The sequence below is a fragment of the Nilaparvata lugens genome, chromosome 1, assembly GCF_014356525.2.
Source record: "Nilaparvata lugens isolate BPH chromosome 1, ASM1435652v1, whole genome shotgun sequence".
Lineage (NCBI taxonomy): Eukaryota > Metazoa > Arthropoda > Insecta > Hemiptera > Delphacidae > Nilaparvata > Nilaparvata lugens.
In genome coordinates this window covers 60,558,940-60,577,717 of record NC_052504.1, presented here as the reverse complement: position 1 = coordinate 60,577,717, position 18,778 = coordinate 60,558,940, and the positions used below count along the sequence as shown (strand labels likewise).

Genomic DNA, 18,778 nt, shown 5'->3' with positions numbered 1-18,778 from the left:
TAGAAAATAAATAAACAAGTTGATATCATATAATATGAACATATGCTTATTTTCATAAAGGTGCTTCAATATTTTTATATTATTTTTATTAATTTGTTGAAAAGTAGCCCATGTGAGTGAAGTGTTTTTATCTCAATTGGAAGATAGTTCATTTACAGATCAATTATTACATTGAATAATATAGTTTATTTTCTTTATAGCTCTCCTTCAGAGTCACAGCCTACTATAGATATATTATCTAAAGTAAGCCATGTCAGAATATATCATTATGAGCGAGAAATGTGAATAAGAAAACATTATTTTCAATAGAATGCAAAGATTTTAATTAAATATTACAAAAACTACTACTTATACTACTACTTTATTTTCACTTTCAAATGTTATTGTCCTCGATTTGAGCTTCATGAGGCGTAGTCTCTCTGCTCTTGGTCCTGTAAAATATAAAATGTACTGTTTAGTGGGATAACTTTATAGGTTATCATGAGTAAAATATAATTTCTCGGTAATCAATTCTCAGAATGCTGATTATGTAGCTTACTTACTAACTCAATATCATGGGGGCACCAAGCTTTGCTCGTTAGGTATTTATTTATTTATTGATAAACGGAACTCTATTGAAATGATTGGGGAAGGACTAACAGGCACAGCCCAAAACTTTTTCTTCCCCGAATTTTGATTTATGCACTATAAATATTCCAAAAATAGGTTATGTTTCATACACTTGAATCCAGCTCAAATTTTCATTCCAAACATTTGGAAACAGAAACGTTCTAATTTATATTGTTTACAAACCAAATTGAATAACAAAATAACACTCTAATTAAACTCTAAAAAATTATACTCTAATTTAGAATGATATACCATGTCATTTCAACAAATCAGATTATTTTGATCAAGTCTATTAGAATTTCTAGATCATATTTCTCGTGAGATTTGGTAAGCTGATTGATTATACAGCTGATCTCCCACACAGGCACACGCATCTTCTGTTATTGACAGACGACGAAATTATCATCTGTTTTCCAAGTATAATAATTATTATCCTTTTCATTAATACCTAGTGAATAATTATTTTCCTTTTCATGTCCTTCAGTGAGTTTTCCCAGGGATGAGACCCAGTGCAATCGAATTTTTATATAATAAACCTACTATGTTTCAAATCGTTAGAGCCGTTTTCGAGATCCGTTGGACATAAATAACCAGATATAAAAATATATACAGATATACAGAAATTTCTCGCTTAATAGGATACAGAGTATCCCAAAAATACATACATCAGTACTACCACAAGCACGGTATTCTTCAAGGTATTCACGGTATAACAAACAGATAATGTCGTTGGAAAAATTCCGAATCATCCATAGGTTTCATGTAATCCGTCATTTCATTTTTTGAGAATATTCACCATATTTTGTTAATGGATGAACATTTTCCTTAAAAATTTAGTATGGCATCATGTCTACATTACAAATTTAAATTTGAGTTTACTGTCTAAATCATTTTTCAATGGAAATGTGTATCATGAGTAGAATTCAGAGCTTCAAATTCTCAAGAGAATAATGCCTGATTTTGTAAAATCCTATAATAAATTACTGAGATATAGTTATTTTTTGTCTTCTAGCTTTGTCTACGTGTCCTCGAAAAAGCATATGGGCAAGGTACCATATATGGTTCTTGGAGTGATCTCCATGCCATTTCAAAAATATCATGCAAAAAACTTCAATAAGTTGGAGACTGTTGTACGTATTAACTGTAATTATCCATACATGTACATATTAACTGTTGTACATTTATCCTGTAACTTTCAGGATAAGTAACTTTCAGGATAACTTCCGAATACTCTACCTTTTGACATACATATGAATTTCAACCCCTCATAAGGAGATGACTTAGGCCTTCATAAGGCCTTTGCATCTCATTTACATTTATGACAGTTTGGCACACTGTCAAACGAGAGCATTTTGAGCATCTTTTGAAATGAAATGTAGAAAGTACCAAACATATTACTAATAAATAATCAATTTTTTCAATGTGTTTCGTTATTCATTAAAAAAGGTGTTGTTTCAAGTTTTATTTACTTTCACCAATCATTTCTATAAAAACTAAAACTTCAATCAGCCACCATTTTTGATAAAAAAGTATCATAGAACATTCATATTGATGCCATCTTTCTCGTTTTAGAAAGACCTTTAAAGTGTTTAACCACACAATGGGTGTTTACATTTTAAATATTTCAATTAAAACCCCCAAGTCACCCCCTTATGAGGGGTTGGAATTCAGTTGTACGTTAAAAGGTTGAGTATTCTATCAATAACTCATCTATATATAACTATAAGTTACAGTATTATTTTTATAGAGAAACCATAGCATAAGCTATTATGCTATTGTTTCTCTATGAACCTACAACAGTCTCCAAATTATTGAAGGGTTCCCATACATACGACTCACTCTGTATATGTGCATATGTATCGTTGAATTTCAAAAGTTTTTGAAAAACTGTGTTTGAAGGAGGTTCCGTCTTTGGGTAGAAGTGATTGGACATTGGATGCAAAAAGGCGAACATGTAGAAGAAATTGAAAAAGAGTATTGGGAGCAAGCGGTGAAGTGGACGAAAGGATGGATTCTTCTTTGATTCAAGTAACTGATTTGGAATTTTTCCAGATGTATTGGGACTACTAATTTATGATTATTTCATACTTTTGCATCAATAACAAAAAAATCACAGTTAGAAATGATACGCTAAATAATTTTCGTTTTGATTTTAAACAATAAAAAATTGTTCACTCACTTTCCCAACACCCTCGTTCTGGCTTGTTGAAGCCATTTAGACGCCAACAATCCATATTTTACTTCCGTTGCAATTTCTCCAAACAATTTTTGAATAGCAACTGTAACAAAATTGGATAAGAAATAATAAAGCAATACATTGATAGATACATAGCAAACAATACAATCATTTCAATAAGAGTTTAGATACTTGTGATTCAATTTTTTAAATGCTCTTGTCTTAAAATTCGAAATTTTAGAATTATTGGTTCTTGTTCTAAGGTACAGTTTTAATGTTGGATTTATGTTACAAGAAGTTTGACGAATGAGTGAACTGGCAGAAGTGTGAACCGCGGCTATAGAGTCGGTTTGAGAATGCCTCCTTTAATCTTAGTTGTGATTACCAGAATAGTCCAGTCACTATATATATATGAAGCTCAAAAATGTTTTTTTTGAGATGTTACAGTATTGTTCTGAGACAGCGATATGGTGCTTGCAATTTTAATTGTTCCTAGCTCTGATTTTTAATATATTGTGCGGATACAGAAGAAAAGTCCAAATCCAATTTTTTCATGCAAAATTTCCTTGTACCGTACTAGATACAGAGTGGCCCAACAACTCGTATGTTCAGTTCTCAGCTATCTCCAACAAATCCAGTGATTGAACAGAAAAATTCGCTGTAGCCAGGTTTTAAGATTATGAGATTCTGAATAAATGATATTGTTTTCAACTCTCTATCACCAATGAGTACTGAGTTGAATTTTTCAAAAATGAGTGAAATTTTAAGAAGAAATCAATTTTGATGAATTTCAGATTCTGATCATATCTTCCAATTGTTACCATTAAAATGGAAATTTCTAATTCTCTCTGGTTGTGATTTTGTGCTCTACAATATAAGACCAGGTAGAGCGCTCTATCCCTTATAGATCTGAATGGTAACAATCGGAAGATATTGATGATCAAAAACTAAAATTGATTTTTTCCTAGAATTTTACTCATTATTGAAAAATTGTAACTCAGTCCGGTACTTATTAAAGATGAAGAGTTCCGAATGATTTCATTTTTTTCAGAATTTCATAATCTGAAAAAGGCGAGTACAAATTTCTCTGTTTGATAACTGGATTTGTAGGAAATAGCTGAAAACTGGATAATAATCGAAAATACAAGGTCTTTGGGCCACTATGTATAGCACAAGGCAACTTTGCATGAAAATATTGGTTGGTTCTAAATTTATTTATCCATATGTGGATACAATCACAAATCATATAAATATGATTGGGAAAGAATAGCAGGCTTCGCCTAAAACTATTTTATTCCCAAATTTTGATAATGAATAACATGTACCATTTTTTTAATATTTCTACTGTTGAGAGTTCAAGTTCAATTTTCATTTATGTCTCAAAAAATATAGGTATTAAAAATCAGAACCAAAATATAAATTGCTAGCAGGCCCCCTTTTTCATATCTATATTGACTGGACTAATACTGGTTGCAACTTTGAGCGAGTTGGTGTTTAAGGCTGTGCAAAGGCTAAAAATAAACTTTCTACTGGTGATATGTTTCAAAGTTTTTCGATATGTATATCATCAAGCTATGAAAATTGAAAAGTTTTCTTAGGAAAACATTTTTTACCGATCATTACTTTTTGCGATATGAGCACCTAAAGTTTAAATTTTGGGGACAGAACATTTCAAATTCGGTATAAATTAAATCCATGAGATTCAGAGAATAAATTCTTCACGGTATTGTTGATTGAATAAAACAAAATTCTTTTGAAATTTATCCTCCAAATCTCATGGATTTATCTCCTACCGAATTTGAAATGTTCTGTCCCAAAAATTTAGACTTTAAGCGCTCATATCTCAAAAAGTAATGATTGCGGAAAAAATGTTTCCCTTAGAAAACCATTTCATTTTTATAGCTTGATGATATACAAATCGAAAAACTTTGATAAAATATCACCAGTAGAAAGTTTACTTTTAGCCTTTGCACAGCCTTAAGGGTGAACGCATACTGGGAAAAACATACCTATAGTCTTTTTTCTTTAGAGCTACTTTGGATATAGGCCTACATAAAAATAAAAATCTGAGAAAAATAGAAATAATATTATTTTAATATTTATATCTCTAAATAGAAATAGGCTAATTTTAAAAAGGGTACTTGAATTTATATTTTTATTTACATACGGTAACTATAGGTATGGTTTGAAAAACAAATACGGCTATCTACTACAGTGCAGTGTAAATATGGCCTGAAATGCTAACCTTGCTAATATATAAAATTAACATACAATAAATAAGTAACATCCATATTTACATAACCAAAAATGTCATGTATATATGACTATAACTAAAGGAATAGCCTACTTACTCAGTATGCATTTAGATATCTCACTCCCATGGAATGGAGTTTTTGTGTTGCCATTTGATGCACGGCCAGTGTATGAAAATTGCATGGCCAGCTCATCAATCATCAATCGATGCAATATGTTATTGACACATTGGCCAATATCAGCGCCGCCCACTGTCCTCATATACTTTATCTAAAAAAATCAAAACAATTTCATTAGTACTGTGTGAAATGATCGGTCATAAATGGTTTGCGAAATGAAGGATATTCATTCTGCATGAACTTTCTTTTTTAGTGGAGCTCAGTTCTGTATATCCTATAGAAAGATTATTCTAGGAAAGAAGCTGAAAGAAATCTACGATGTCTCTCAGATGACGTTCCAAAAATGATAAGTTAAATACGCGCATGGGGGTCTTAACGAAACCTGGGTTTAACTCTTGAGCTGGGTTTACGCCAAAGTTATTAACAAAATGTTAATAACTTAATCCTAATAGATTCTATTAGATTGAACCAAAGACCTTAAAGAGATATAGACCCACAATGCCTATGCCTTCCCAATGGTAGCTCTTACTTGAAATTGAAGGCCGCCATTGGGGTATTTTAGTTATTTTATTTTTATTTGAGATATTATATCTATATAGTTGTTAAATTATTGTAGAATATAAAGGCATTGGTATGTAATAATCTTATAGGTTGCCCCCTCAATGGCCGAATTCAATTCCAAGTACGACACTAGCGCTCCATGTGAGTCTATGCATCTTTAAGGTCTTTGGATTGAACGAAACTTGAAAAACACATGATGGACATATGTGTTTGTCAAGTTCCGTTTAATCTAATAGAATCTATAAGGATTAAGTTATTAACACCTTGTTAATAACTTTGGTGTAAACGCAGCTTGAGACTCCCTATGTTCAATTCAAATTAACAGAAAATTTCTTAGGCATATTTACTGTATTTTTCCTATTAGTTGAAAAGATTCAAACAAACAGTATTTGAAAATTCAATGTTTTGTCTCCATTTAATCGCGATTTCTGGGTTTGGGTAAAATTTACAGAATTATGGTCATAAATTTTCTCATCATTGAACTTAAAAAAGGTTTTATCCATTCAAGATACAAGTTTATCATTGACTATTCAGTAATATCCCTTCCAAGCTTGAGAATTCCAATAAACATTAAAGTTGAAAACGTTCATTGTATTTTTCAATTCAACGGAATAAATTAAAAATTTAAAATTTTGGACTAGTTCTATTGCATACCGTATCTAATTTAATTTTGCAATGCGAATGATCAGTTCAGTTCATTAATATGTCTCTACGTGTTAAGAATTATAAATTTGATGAGTAAGTCATTCTGTTCATTGGAAATTGTATCGGTAGATTGCGAAACTTTTTTATAAATGAAAGTTTATAGTACTCCTCTGAAACACTTTTTATAACAAAGCACAAGCATGATGTATCAAGATTGTAGACCATATATCGTCTTTGGTGTACTTATTCAGTATATATAATGTGATAAATGAATGAATGAATAACTAATTGAATAAATAAATTTAAAACTATTTAATCATTTTATAAAATATTATTTAAGTTATTGCTGGAGCTACTCACAAACGATTTTTTCCTCCCATTCTTTATGTCTCTTTCCAATGATTGGAAATCTTCCATGCTTCTTAGAGGAAGCGTCATCTTTGACGATGTTTCTTCATCAATACCAGCCCTTGTTACAGCTGCTGCATTAACAAGCTGCTCCATTGTTTTTGAATAACTCTCTGCATGGGGTTCTTGGTGGCTTCCTAAACATCATTCTCAGTAGCCGTTTTTGCACTCTGAAGGCCATCAATGAAGCGGGTGCCGCACCCCAGAATATCAGGCCATACGTTAGAGCTGGCTGGAAATATCCATAGTACGCTATTCGAACTATTCTCTGGTCCACCTCCCTTATCAATCTTGATATTGCAAACCCCGCTGCATTGAGCCTTTTTACCACCTGATCAATGTGACTGTTCCACTTCAGTCTTACATCAACATTGATTCCCAAGAATCCACATTCTTCCACTGGCATTATACTTGTTGCATCCACGGCAAAATCAAAGTTATTGGGTGTGTCTAAATAGCCAATATTGAAGCTCATATACAATGTTTTCTTTACGTTGACTGTCAACTCATTAGCCTCACACCACTCCTTCATGCACTTGATTACTTTTTCTCCTTCAATTATTCTTCTTTTAATTCTTCAAATGTATCACCTGTCAGTAGGAAATTAGCATCGTCAGCAAATAATACACTGTTACAAGTCATTAATATACAGTGAGAACAATAACGGGCCAAGTATAGTTCCCTGCGGCACTCCTTTTTCCAATTGCCGGATTTCTGACCGATATTTGTAGTTGATGATTCCCCCATTTCTCTCTTCAATCTCAACTAATTGGGACCTTTCACTAAGAAAAGACTTCAGCCATTCAAAAGCCAACCCTCTGATACCATAAAAATGCATTTTCTCCATCAGAGTTTCATGATTAAGGCTGTCGAATGCCTTTTTCATGTCTACAAAGAGTCCTAGAGATTTTTTCCCTTTGTCAAGTGAGTCATATACTTGGTTAATGAAGTCATTTACTGCAATGATTGTCGATTTTCCCAAACGAAAACCAAATTGACATTCAGACAAAATCATATTATTCTCCAGGTAACTGGATATTGTTTTTTGTGCCAATTTCTCAAATATCTTGGAGAAGGGGCTCTGCACTGATACTGGCCTAAAATTGGCTATTTCACTTTTTGCAGAATATAAAGGCATTGGTATGTAATAATCTTATAGGTTGCCCCCTCAATGGCCGAATTCAATTCCAAGTACGACACTAGCGCTCCATGTGAGTCTATGCATCTTTAAGGTCTTTGGATTGAACGAAACTTGAAAAACACATGATGGACATATGTGTTTGTCAAGTTCCGTTTAATCTAATAGAATCTATAAGGATTAAGTTATTAACACCTTGTTAATAACTTTGGTGTAAACGCAGCTTGAGACTCCCTATGTTCAATTCAAATTAACAGAAAATTTCTTAGGCATATTTACTGTATTTTTCCTATTAGTTGAAAAGATTCAAACAAACAGTATTTGAAAATTCAATGTTTTGTCTCCATTTAATCGCGATTTCTGGGTTTGGGTAAAATTTACAGAATTATGGTCATAAATTTTCTCATCATTGAACTTAAAAAAGGTTTTATCCATTCAAGATACAAGTTTATCATTGACTATTCAGTAATATCCCTTCCAAGCTTGAGAATTCCAATAAACATTAAAGTTGAAAACGTTCATTGTATTTTTCAATTCAACGGAATAAATTAAAAATTTAAAATTTTGGACTAGTTCTATTGCATACCGTATCTAATTTAATTTTGCAATGCGAATGATCAGTTCAGTTCATTAATATGTCTCTACGTGTTAAGAATTATAAATTTGATGAGTAAGTCATTCTGTTCATTGGAAATTGTATCGGTAGATTGCGAAACTTTTTTATAAATGAAAGTTTATAGTACTCCTCTGAAACACTTTTTATAACAAAGCACAAGCATGATGTATCAAGATTGTAGACCATATATCGTCTTTGGTGTACTTATTCAGTATATATAATGTGATAAATGAATGAATGAATAACTAATTGAATAAATAAATTTAAAACTATTTAATCATTTTATAAAATATTATTTAAGTTATTGCTGGAGCTACTCACAAACGATTTTTTCCTCCCATTCTTTATGTCTCTTTCCAATGATTGGAAATCTTCCATGCTTCTTAGAGGAAGCGTCATCTTTGACGATGTTTCTTCATCAATACCAGCCCTTGTTACAGCTGCTGCATTAACAAGCTGCTCCATTGTTTTTGAATAATGCTCCAGTCGGTGGCTCAAATCGTAAATTGACATCTGAAATCTTGCAATTTGGCCAGACAGCCCTCGCTCCTCCGCTGTAATAGTAGCAATAACTAATTAGGTGATGATTTTTCTAATGAAAAATAGTTAAGCTGCGTTTACACCAGTTATTAACAAAATGTTTATTTCTCTGTCCTTACAGATTCTATTGTATTGAACATTACACATGATGAACATATGTGTTTGTCAAGTTCCGTTCAATCTTATAGATTCTATAAGGACGGAAAAATAAACATCATGTTAATAAATTTGGTGTAAACCCAGCTTTAGAAATTAAATTAGAGTATTTCTCGAAACTTTGGTATGATTATTGACAGAATAAGTTGATTGAAATAAGGGATCCAATATATAGAGGGAAAAGAAAATATCAAAAACTTCCTGGTAACATATTAAGCTCAAATTCAATTCCTATTATTCAATAAGATGTTCAACTTTAAATATCCTATTATATTTGACTTGATAAAAATATATTATTTGTTGACATGACCAACAAATATTGAAGCAAATAGTATATCTTTCTAAATTAAAGTATATCAGAATTTTCAAAGTTTATCATCATTTTACAGTTCTAAGTGATTAGTGAGTGTTATTTTGTTATTCAATTTGGTTTGTAAAAATCTAAATCTAGAACTTTTCTGTTTTTCAAATGTTTTGACTGGAAATTGGGCCTGAATTCGAGTGTATGGAACATAACCTACTAAATTAACCTCCTAGGAAAGACGTTCTAATAAATTTTAAATGTATATGAACAGATTACTCACACATTGTTGATTGATTGATTGATTGTTTGTTGAAACGTATGCTGTTGGGGGGAAGGGGTCGCATAATACCCTACTGGTGTGAAATTGGAAGTCGATGGATTTATCAGGATGGATGATGATGATTGATATGAACTTTGGGGTGGGTGGTCGGAAATTGGAGGTGTTTGAGTGTGACTTATGGCGTGTCTGGAGCATCTGGTAAGTGGCTATCGGCTCTTCCTCGAAATCGGGGTATGGTGGACTTTTGTTCTGGTTGCGGGATGGCTGCTCCTCCAGGAACTGCAGCTCCTGACTAAGATTCCTCTTCCGTCTAGCGCAGCGAGATCTCCTCGACTCTTCCTCATCAGAGGTGTCGAGATTTGATGTGTCGCAGGCTTTTCGTGTTTTCGCCTTTGCTTTTTCATACGTTTCTAGAAACAGTAGGAAAAAGAATACTAAAATCCACGAATGAAGGATATAAATTCACGATTTACGACATAATATTGATATTATAGTGGAAACTAGGTTCCACCATTGACGAATAATTAGTTGTACTTGAAGTTAGTCAATTATTCAAACATGCAGGTAGACCACATAATAATACTATTCAAATGAATATAATGTCTATATGTCTACAATAGCAGGGAACGTGATAAGGCAAACATTGAAGAGGAATATAATTATTGCAAATAATATTATTTTATTTTCAAATCATAAATCAATAAATCTAAATTTAATTCTAAATTTCAAATTATTTTGAACAATGTACATAATTTTGTACTGTTTTGTACGAATTAAATTTATTGTAGATCATTTTAATTGACAAGAAGATTTTGAAGATGACTTTTGTGAACAACATTGATGTGACGTATTTAAGAATAAGAGTTAAATCTCTTTCTTGTTGTTCGCACAAGTCATCTTGAAAATCTCCTTGACAATTTGAATGATCTACAACAAATTTGTAGAATTCTAATTCGGGCATGTCTTGCCATAGGTCACCATAATGTTTCTCTAGCAGTTTATCAACACATCCTTCTTTTTGTTTGCATTCAGCTCATTTTTCTTTAGCACCTCTTCTGGCACAAAGTGCTTCATTGTCTTTCCCACTCTTGTAATTTTTTTGTAGGATCCAATATCACTTTTATAAGCAATTTCTCCTCTTACTGTGCAGTTATTTCCAATTCTATTTATAAACACTCTTTTTATTTTTGAAATCTGAAAGTACCATTTCTGAACCTCTTTTATGATAGTTTCTTTTGCTTTTTTGAAATTATACACTTTCACATCTGTTCCTACCAACTTAATCTTTGCATATTTTTTAATGATATCATAGGCTACACCTCTTTAGGATTTACTAGGACTTCCTTTCTCTTGAGTTCTTTTTCAATATTCCCAAATACTCGATCCGCAGGTAGGAAACTGTGGCCAGTTACTGGGAACACAATCTCTACTTCTTTTATTGATTGATTTGCGTTCTGAGACACAAGCCTAGTGTTTACCATTGTCATTAAAGTTGAGTTTTTGTTTTGGACCGAGCAGCCATCTGATATTAGACGTAGTGTACTGTATCCTGTCATATCAGTTGTTTCAAGTGTATCCAAAAGGCAGGAGGCAATCTAATTTGAGTCTTTACAATATTCATTTTCTGTCCAGCAGTACGCCGTTACATTGTCCTGGCCAAGTTCTGATTTGCTATTACCCTTGACAACAGTAAAGTTATGAACGTAACGTTACTTGACGGCTGTAGTAAGTAGATTGGTCAGGTACTTTTGGTAGGGGCAGATTTTTTTGACAGTCAAACGATAGGATTAAAGTACTGTATTGGGATTGGGATCTTTCAGTTTGTCATAAAAGGCCTTATACTTCAACTTATGAACTCTCTTCTCTGTTATTGAAACGTTTTTTTTCAGGATCATCTTCTCTTTTTAGTTTCTCTGAAATTTCAATACAAAGTGAACAAATGTCAGTTCGAGGTGTACCAAATCCTAAATTGTATTTATTATTAAAAATGCTTCTGAAATAAGAGAGTTTTACAGCAGGTTGGTCGGTTCAGAGGAGTATATTTTCCACAATCGTTTTATGTTCAGACTGGAACTTTCTTTGATTACCTCCTCTACAGTAGTGTGACTCTACGCATTTGAAGCTATTTATGAATTTCATAACACACTCATTTTTTGGCTGGTAAATGGCATGCTTCTTGAATCCACCTCTCCTATCTTCAATAAAACCTTTTTCATGAAACTGAGCAGTAACATTATTAATTCTGGGTCGAGAAACTTGAAGAATATTTTTGAATGTTTCTAAGCACACTGGAATCTCTTCCTTATCAACATTACGAACAAAATATTTTGTTGTTCGGAGTTTTGAGCCGTAGCACTTGGGGTTGTCTAAATTTTTAGATTGTCCAGGCCTTCTACGTTTACAGTTGAAAATTTTTACGTGTTTCAGTACGAAGTGGTCTTGATATTGTTTTTCCGATTTCTTGTAGTATAGCTTGTGCAAACTCATGACATCTCACATTTTTAGTTGTTTGCATCTGTAAACTCCTTCAATGTGGTTGCAGGTGGGGTATTGAGGTGGGTGTTTTGCAGAGTACCTAAAACAGAGAAAATATTCTAATGAGATTCACTGTTATGTAAATCAATAGAATTTTCCTCTGCTTTAGACTAACAGTGACAGGTGTAGCCAAAGAGAATCAGAAAAACCAGGCACATTATGCCTATCCTATCCTGATCAAGGCTTACATTACAAACACTGAAATCTTTTTACAAGTTAATATTAAGTTACACCTTCAAAATTTATCATAGAAGTTTTTAAAATCACATTCACACACTCATACTAAGAACTGAACCTAAAACTTAGGCTAGGTTTACCTTGCAGTCTTTTCCTTATTTTTCTTCCAGTTGGAAGGATTACGACTTCTTTTTCGACTTCGCTGTCCATCTTCAGTTGGTGTTACATTCAACTCAATTTTGTTGTCACAATAATACTTTAATTAATCTTTAAATTCGATAAAACAACAGAACAAAAAGCTTCATACGCTAAACACTACTTGTCTATCTTGTAGCTGAAACAAAACAAACATAACCTCAAAAGCTGGTTCAAACAGAGCACCTGATTGATTGAATGAAAACAGTCAGTCTCAAAAGTGACAAGATCCAGAGGATTATGTCAGTTTTGTAACCAACCTATGACTTTGCCTATTATTTTCAATGGGATTTAGTGAGATTAGAAACTAACCCTTACGCTATTTGGATTCCCCGTTAAAAATACCACAAGATGACGCAGATAACTCAATTTTGAAAAAAATGAATTATGTAACTTTTGATTCTAGCCCCCTCATGAATGATTATTATTATTAAATTGAGAAATGCAAACATAAAACACTTCTACTTGAGAACAATGTATAAAAGCAAAGTAAGTAGATATAAAAATATTTTCAACAAAGAATTCTTGACTTAATGCCGTAAGTTGTCATAAAAACTGTGATAGTCATTTGGAATCACTCTTTTCAAATCCTGTGAGTGATTAAATTTTTCAGGTTTGATTTTTAATGTGTTGGTATACAAAGGTATTGGCACTTCAAAGCGGTTTGACTTTCTCAATCTTTTCCTCAACATTGTCCATTCATCATTGAAGTTCAATTAGTAATACACTTCTTTTTCTTTAGTGTACTTCAAAGCAGACAAATCACATACTGTAAAATCCCCTACTCTTTCATCAGGTCTTATCGAATTAGTAATGCAAGATTTTGAGAAATCTTAAAAAAGTATGGTCAATATATTTCACTGTGTAAGGTCCTGGGTTCTTTCGCAAAGTTTCAATAATTTCAATGTAATTAGCAGGTACATAAATGTCCTTGTTTCAGAGTTTCTTTTCGATTTGAGCATGAATAGAATCACACTCCATCTGAGTGTGCTGAGAGAGAAAACAGAATTATTGTTCTGTTACAATTTGCGATAAGCGCCAAGCAGTAAAACAATGGGTTGATTGTACTGACAGAACAGCAGTAAATTGAAGCCAAGTTGAGTAACAAACAAATCTTTACTTGCACAATAATGATAATCAGAAATCGTGTTTGAACGTTATTAGAACAAACTGAATGACTGATAGTGTGAATGAGAAGCAAATGGACATGATATTTCCAATAAAATAAAATATTGATTCAAAAATCTGCCCTGGAGGATCAAATGTTCAGGGTTGAGGATATTAAAGAAATAAGAAGAATAAGAGAATAAGACTGTATTAAAATGCTGGACCAGAGGAAGGGGTGAGGATTCCACAAAACGTGATGCGAGGATAAATAATAATGAAATTAATAAATGAATCTAAATACCTTGATATTGTTCCTTTTCACCATATGTAATTGAAGCATTGACTCGTAGGTGTGGCCACACGTCATCGAAGATGAATGTCTTTAGGTATTTCACTATTTGAGGTAAAAGGTCAGAAATGAGGTGGAACAATAATTGAGGTAAGGAGTTGAGGTATGAGTTACGGTTTGTCACGGCCGGTAATAATAATATATCATAAGGAAAATAAGAGTTAAATGAGGTTTTCCACAATACTGTTAATAATGAGAAGAGAATATTGTGTAGCGGTTTTAAACGAAAAGAGGAATAGAAGTTTCTCCTTGCAATCACTTACTATGAATGGAAGACCAGGGCACAGTGACCAGGGACACTTCCACTGAACGCATGCGCTAGATTACAAAAAAAGGGTACTGCGCAACCACAGATAACCAGTTGAGTGCTGGCAGCAAATTACATTATATGAATTAGCTTAGGACTCTCAAGCTTCAATAAATAATAATACTAAATACGAAACAATATGAATATGATACACAATGAAGTAAAATTGAAGTGGGGAGGCTCAAATGATTCAGTTGACTTTTTTAACAAAATTCAATATTACATCAATCTACAGAAACCAAATCTTAGATTTATATCAATTCTTCCTTTTTTTATACAGGCAAATTTATTTATATTTTAATCAATCTCTACTTTCACATGCTTTCCATTCACCATGCTTATATTTATATCTTATGTTATTTATACCTAATTGCTTCACAGCACACACTGTATGAATATAGTATCATAATATTATCTTCCATATCTTTCATTGTATTATCATTTATTTTTCATTTCTTACATGTTCATTTTGTTGATAAATAATAGTGAAGACTGATTTGGGTGTCTTCCTTGACATTGTAAATAAATAAATTTAAAAAAATACTCATGTATCCTATTGAGTATCAAATGAATTCAATTTTTCTAAAAGCAAAACTCAATGAAATAAATTTGTAATAAAGCAAAGAAAAAGCTCCAAATCAAATGAATATGATACGGAATTAAGTGAGTTTGAAGTAAGGAGTCTCAAAATCAGTCACAGACTTACAAATAAATTTCACATAAATTTACAGTAGATAAAGCATAATAATTATTCATTCTTAATTCATAAGAATTAAAAAATATAAGAAATAAGAAGCATAACATAATTCTTTTTTAAATCTCAAATGATTCAATTTCTACATAATGAAGAAAACTCACCGATAAAAATGAAACAAAGGCAATACAAAATAAGAATAAAACTAGTTATAGTTCATTAGGCCAACATCATAAACAAGTCAGCAAAAAATCAGAACTACAGTACCAGATACTAGCATGCATACTAGCCCATACTCCCAGGCGACAAAGTTACTGGAATATTATATATCAATTTAAGTAGGCTATAGTCTACTAGTACTTATTGTATACAGAGTGTTTCAGAAGTAGTGTCGAACGTTTTAGGGTATTGTTCCTTGATGATGGGACACTACTAATGTTGTATTTGAAATGTCCAAAACTCATATAGCTGCCATTTTGTTTTTTCAATTGGGAATTTTCATCTCAACAACGATCCTGCAGCTCTTTTAAGGATAGTAGAGGTATCAAAAGTCCTCACTCCTACGGTCCTACCCCCTGTGATAAGTGGGTGGGGTGGTTTGAAAGTACCATATTTTGTTTTTTGCACATATCTCGAACAATATGCGATTTCCGGAAATTTTTGTCGAATACAGAATTGAAGCTTACAAATCAGCCTAGTCTCATTCATAAAATCTCCCCATATCGTTTTTATTTTCTTAGGTATGAACTCTCAAAGATGTCACATTTTTAAGAAAAACCCTTCTGGCTCCAATTTCTTCATCTTTTTGGCCTTGTAACTTTTTAAAGATTGTTTGAAACATTCGTGCTTATCATGAGCTCATAGAGCATCATATTATCTTTAGTTTCATGTATTATTTTATATACCTCCCTACTATTGGTGTAGCCGTTATAGTGTTGAGTGTAAAATCTCCAGCTTAACAACAATAGATCAATTGACAGGGGAATTTGGAGGGTATGTTTAGAACACAATATTTGACTTAGCAGCTTTGTTGGTACTAGTTAGAAGGTAAACATATCAAAAGTCCTCATCCCTACCCCTTGTGTTTAAGGGATGAGGGTGGTTTAAGAGTTCCGTTTTTCACTTCTGGCATAATGTATCTTGTAAACAATGCATTTCAGCAACATGACTAGCTGAAAAAATGATAGATGAATTTCCTACAAGTTTTGTTCAGTAGAGTTTTGTGATATCTCCTTCGGTTTTTGGGATATTCACCTTTAAAAGTGTAAAATCTTCCAAAAGACAGTTTCCTTCCAACTTTTTGCACTTTCAGGGCTTATTACTCAACAACAATTCACCGAAAAAATAAATACCTTGAACGTTGGGTTTTAGAGGATTTAATTTGGAATACACTGTCTAGAGGTTATGTAAATGATAACTTAATTCACACACTATTTTGATTCCAAAAAATGTATGTGCTACAATAATTTTGAATTTATCAGATTAATTAATTTCAAAATACAAATTCAAACAAAAATCTTCCTTCACAATCACAAAAAAATATTAAAAATTCCACTTAAATCCACAAAAATTATACTCATGTTAAAATTCAATAGTCATATAAATTGATTTCAAACTTCCCTACTATTCATGGAACAGTCTTCGAGTTAATATAATTGTATACCAAAACATTGATCGGCGACATTATTTCACTTTATCTTGAAAAGTAAAGTATTCCACTTGAAAAGAAATCATAGTTTATTTCTTTGGAAGTAATCCACCTATTCAAATAGTTTGAACCTTTTTCAGATGGTCACACTAATTGATTCAAGCAATGTTACTTCATTTTTAAAATTTTGAATAAGTTTTTTAAATAGTTTTCCATAAGAAACGGACTCACCGGTTTTAATTTAAGCATCGTCCCCAGACAGCAATCCTCCGGTAGAGCATTAGGTAGTCTTCCGTCCGCCAGCCTTCTTTCACACGCGTATTCACTAAACCGTTTAAATCACTTCGATTCTCCGCACACCTTTACAATTGCGAGTTCCGAGAAGTCTAGGAGAAGAGTCTAGAGAAGAGTGACGAAAACACAGGCGGAGTTCCTTCTCAGTTGCTGGGAGAGAGTCCGGTTACTCTAGCAAATAACGCCGATATTTCCCCAAAGTCATGGAGGTGGGGGTAAGCACCCTCAATTGTAAAAGAGAGAACTCTCAATGTAAGAGGAATAGACAATGAACATGGAGGTAGAGATAATTTGAAGAACACCTTTCCGAGAGAGAGTAAATAATAATAATTAAAAATATAACTTCTCAATACAGCAACAAGTGTCAACTTGACGGTATTCCACCTCTAGCACAGGGGTTAGGGATGAGGATTTCCAATATGTTCAGCTCCTAACTAGTCTTAATGAAGCTGCAGAGTCAAAATTTTTGTTCAAGATATTGAGTCAAAATTACATTGTCAAATGATCTATTGTTGCTGTATTGAGAATTTCACACTCAACACTAAAGCTGCCATAACATGGAAACATAGAATGCAAAAAGTTTGAAGAAAACCTGTCTTTTCAAAGATTTTACACTTTTGAAGGTGAATATCCCAAAAACGAGAAAATGAACCAAAAATATGAGTTTTTTGGGCCACTCTGTATCTAGCACAAGGAAATTTTGCATGAAGAAACTGGTTCTGGACTTCTCTCATGAATCCAAATAATATATTAGAAAATAAGAACTACAATATACATTGCACACCCCCCTTTTTTATGTCTATATTACCTGGACTAATTTGGCATCTTTTAATTTCCTATGCTCAGATAGTCAACATAATAATTATGTTAGCCAGTCATCTTCAGTATCCCCCAGATTCAGGAACGCAGCACAGTTTGCACATTTGATCCTTTTCAGCAATGCAAGCATAGTGCTTCCCCCCAATATTGAATAATAAGTTAAAATCCTCAGTGAACAGATTTGAACTTTTGGGAAAAACTGTTCCAATCCAATCACACCATCTGGAAGGGAGTCTTGGCGATTGGCATCTTGGATTCTTGGCGAGTCTTGGCTTGCTGTCTTGGCGAGTTTCGGCTTGCAGTCTTGGCGATTGAATCCATCAAAAAGTATCACTGTCACTGCAATAGGATGATCACCGAACGTCGAGATTCTTTGACTCCATATTGGAGGTTACAGCAACTACATCAAGTTCACAAGATTGAACAAAATCTATGCACTTTTGTATACGTTGACCCTGTAGTGGCCCCTTTGTTGATGGGCTAGTAACCTCACAGGCAATCACTTGTTTTCAATACAATCTCACACCTCTGGCCAGTACTACTGTCAAGTGATTGCCTATGACATTACAATCACCAAGTGTTATTTTCCCAAAAAATTGGCCCTTATTTTTATCAAAATCAACTTTTCCACTTATCTCCATTTCATAAATTTTTGTTGGTTCTCCATTTCATTGAGTCTATTGCTTCCACTTTGCATTTCAATGGTTCAAGTAGCTCTTCAAAAACCCCAAAATTATTTTTATAGTTCTTGATTCGTTGATTAATGGTGCTAATAGATGGTTTAGGATACTTGGTACTTCTAAGAAAATTGTATCCATGAATGCTCAAGCTAAATCGAAACTCCAATC

General features: G+C 32.9%; 2 protein-coding genes across 4 annotated transcripts in view; one reads left to right on the top strand and one right to left on the bottom strand.

Moving 5' to 3' along the window:
* Positions 1–2,782, top strand: part of LOC111047148 (WD repeat-containing protein 18) — a 132,490-nt gene extending 129,708 nt beyond the window's left edge. The window contains exon 7 of the mRNA XM_039438569.1: positions 2,509–2,782. The gene's annotated coding sequence lies outside the window, so the exon portion shown is untranslated. The remainder of the gene's footprint in view (positions 1–2,508) is intronic.
* LOC111059754 lies at positions 300–14,614 on the bottom strand. 3 transcript variants are annotated; one of them, XM_039438578.1, is made up of 6 exons: positions 14,121–14,614; positions 12,658–12,851; positions 9,806–10,215; positions 5,137–5,308; positions 2,789–2,888; positions 300–431 (listed from the first exon to the last, which is right to left on the bottom strand). In XM_039438578.1, exons 2-6 carry the CDS (start codon positions 12,725–12,727, stop codon positions 374–376), a joined length of 810 nt encoding a protein of 269 aa, XP_039294512.1. In that variant the 5' UTR covers positions 12,728–12,851; positions 14,121–14,614; the 3' UTR covers positions 300–373. The 3 variants fall into 3 exon arrangements, with proteins under 3 accessions (XP_039294512.1, XP_039294521.1, XP_039294518.1); XM_039438587.1 differs by lacking the exons at positions 12,658–12,851; positions 14,121–14,614 and adding exons at positions 6,724–6,827; positions 8,951–9,079 and having other exon boundaries at positions 9,806–9,857; XM_039438584.1 differs by lacking the exon at positions 14,121–14,614 and having other exon boundaries at positions 12,658–12,860.
* Between the last annotated feature and the right edge of the window lie 4,164 nt (positions 14,615–18,778).

Excerpts from the sequence above, each read along its gene's own strand:
- LOC111059754 (XM_039438578.1), bottom strand. The coding sequence starts at position 12,727 with ATGGACAGCGAAGTCGAAAAAGAAGTCGTAATCCTTCCAACTGGAAGA. Across the intron at positions 5,309-9,805 it reads AATCAATCAATCAACAATGT|ATAAAGTATATGAGGACAGT; the intron begins GTGAGTAATCTG and ends TGATTTTTTTAG. Across the intron at positions 2,889-5,136 it reads GATATCTAAATGCATACTGA|TTGCTATTCAAAAATTGTTT; the intron begins GTAAGTAGGCTA and ends ATTTTGTTACAG.